Source organism: Bison bison, unplaced genomic scaffold (genome assembly GCF_000754665.1).
Source record: "Bison bison bison isolate TAMUID 2011002044 unplaced genomic scaffold, Bison_UMD1.0 scf7180017864192, whole genome shotgun sequence".
Classification (NCBI taxonomy): Eukaryota; Metazoa; Chordata; class Mammalia; order Artiodactyla; family Bovidae; genus Bison; species Bison bison.
Genome location: NW_011494764.1, coordinates 4,926,882 through 4,928,211, shown reverse-complemented (window position 1 = coordinate 4,928,211; position 1,330 = coordinate 4,926,882). Strand labels below are relative to the sequence as shown.

General features: G+C 70.2%; 1 protein-coding gene across 1 annotated transcript in view; it reads left to right on the top strand.

The window, feature by feature from the left end:
• Positions 1–1,330, top strand: part of ZNF469 (zinc finger protein 469) — a 14,046-nt gene that overhangs the window by 4,136 nt on the left and 8,580 nt on the right. The window contains 1 exon segment of the mRNA XM_010844002.1: positions 1–1,330. This exon segment is cut by the window's left edge and continues 27 nt beyond it. Coding sequence (XP_010842304.1) covers positions 1–1,330 — 1,330 coding nt within the window.

Here is a 1,330-nt window from a genome sequence, read left to right as displayed (position 1 = left end):
GTCCCCGCTGCCCTCGCCAGCCACCCACACGGCCAGCAGCACCTGCTCGTCACTCTCCCCACTGTCCAGCAGCCCAGCCAACCCCAGCTCAGACGAGAGCCAGGTGCCCGGGCCGCTCGTGCCCTCTGCCTTCTTCCACCCAGCCCCTCACCCTCAGGAAGCTGGCAGCCCCTTCCCGTCCCCTGAGCCCTCGCACAGCCTCCCCATCCACTACCAGCCAGAGCCAGCCAAGACCTTCCCTTTCCCCACAGAGGGGCTGGAGGAAACCCCGTTCCCCAGCTCGGGGCTCCAGGCGGGCAGTGCGGGCCTGGAGGGCTTCCCCCAGGGGCCGCCCCCCTACTCCGCCCACCACTTCCCCCTCAGCAGCGCCAGCCTGGACCAGCTGGACGTGCTGCTCACCTGCAGGCAGTGTGACCGGAACTACAGCAGCCTGGCCGCCTTCCTGGGCCACCGGCAGTTCTGCGGCCTGCTGCCAGCCAGGGCCCAGGACAGCCACCAGCAGCCCCCGGGGCTCCCCGCGCCCCCCAGAGTGCCAGCTGGCAGGACCCCAAGCCCACTCAGCCATGCCAGGACAGCTCCCTTCCTGCTGGGCGGAGACCTCCGGCCTGATGGCAGAGACGACCCCCTGAGGACGAGCTTCCTGCCTGGTCCCACCGCCACCCCCTTCCCACTCCCCACAGGGGACCTGGACCTGGAGGACGCTGCCAAGCTGGACAGCCTCATCACGGAGGCGCTCAATGGCCTGGAGTACCAGTCTGACAACCCCGAAATCGACAGCAGCTTCATTGACGTCTTCACCGACGAGGAACCTTCCGGCCCCAAGGGCTCCGCTGCTGGGCAGCCGCCCAAGGCCAGGCTGGGGGCGACACCAGAGAACAAAGCCCCAGCCCCAGCCCCGCCCCCAGCAGTGGATGTCCCGCTGGAGACCCAGCCCCGCCAGGCCGGGGATGGGGGCAACCCGGCCGGCCCCAGGCCCAAAACCCGCTCCCTGGGCCCAGCACCTGCAGAGACAGATGGGGCCAGCCTGGCTGGCCAGCAGAGGAGAGGAAAGCGGTTCAAGTTGTTCCGGAAAGAGCTGGACACGGTTAACACCACCAAGAGGCCTGGCAGGGGCTCCAGGGCCACCCGCCTGAGGCCACGGAGGAAAGGCCGGGCTGAGGCCCGCCCGCGGGATCTCAGAACCCAGGCCCCCAAGAGCCACACAGACCCCGGGGGTCGGGCCCCGCTGGTGGAGACCAGGAGCTCCCGGCGCCTCCGACTGTCCCCCGGCCAGGACTGCAGGCGGAGGCGGGCACGGGGCGGCACCTGGAGCAAGGAGCTCATCCACAAG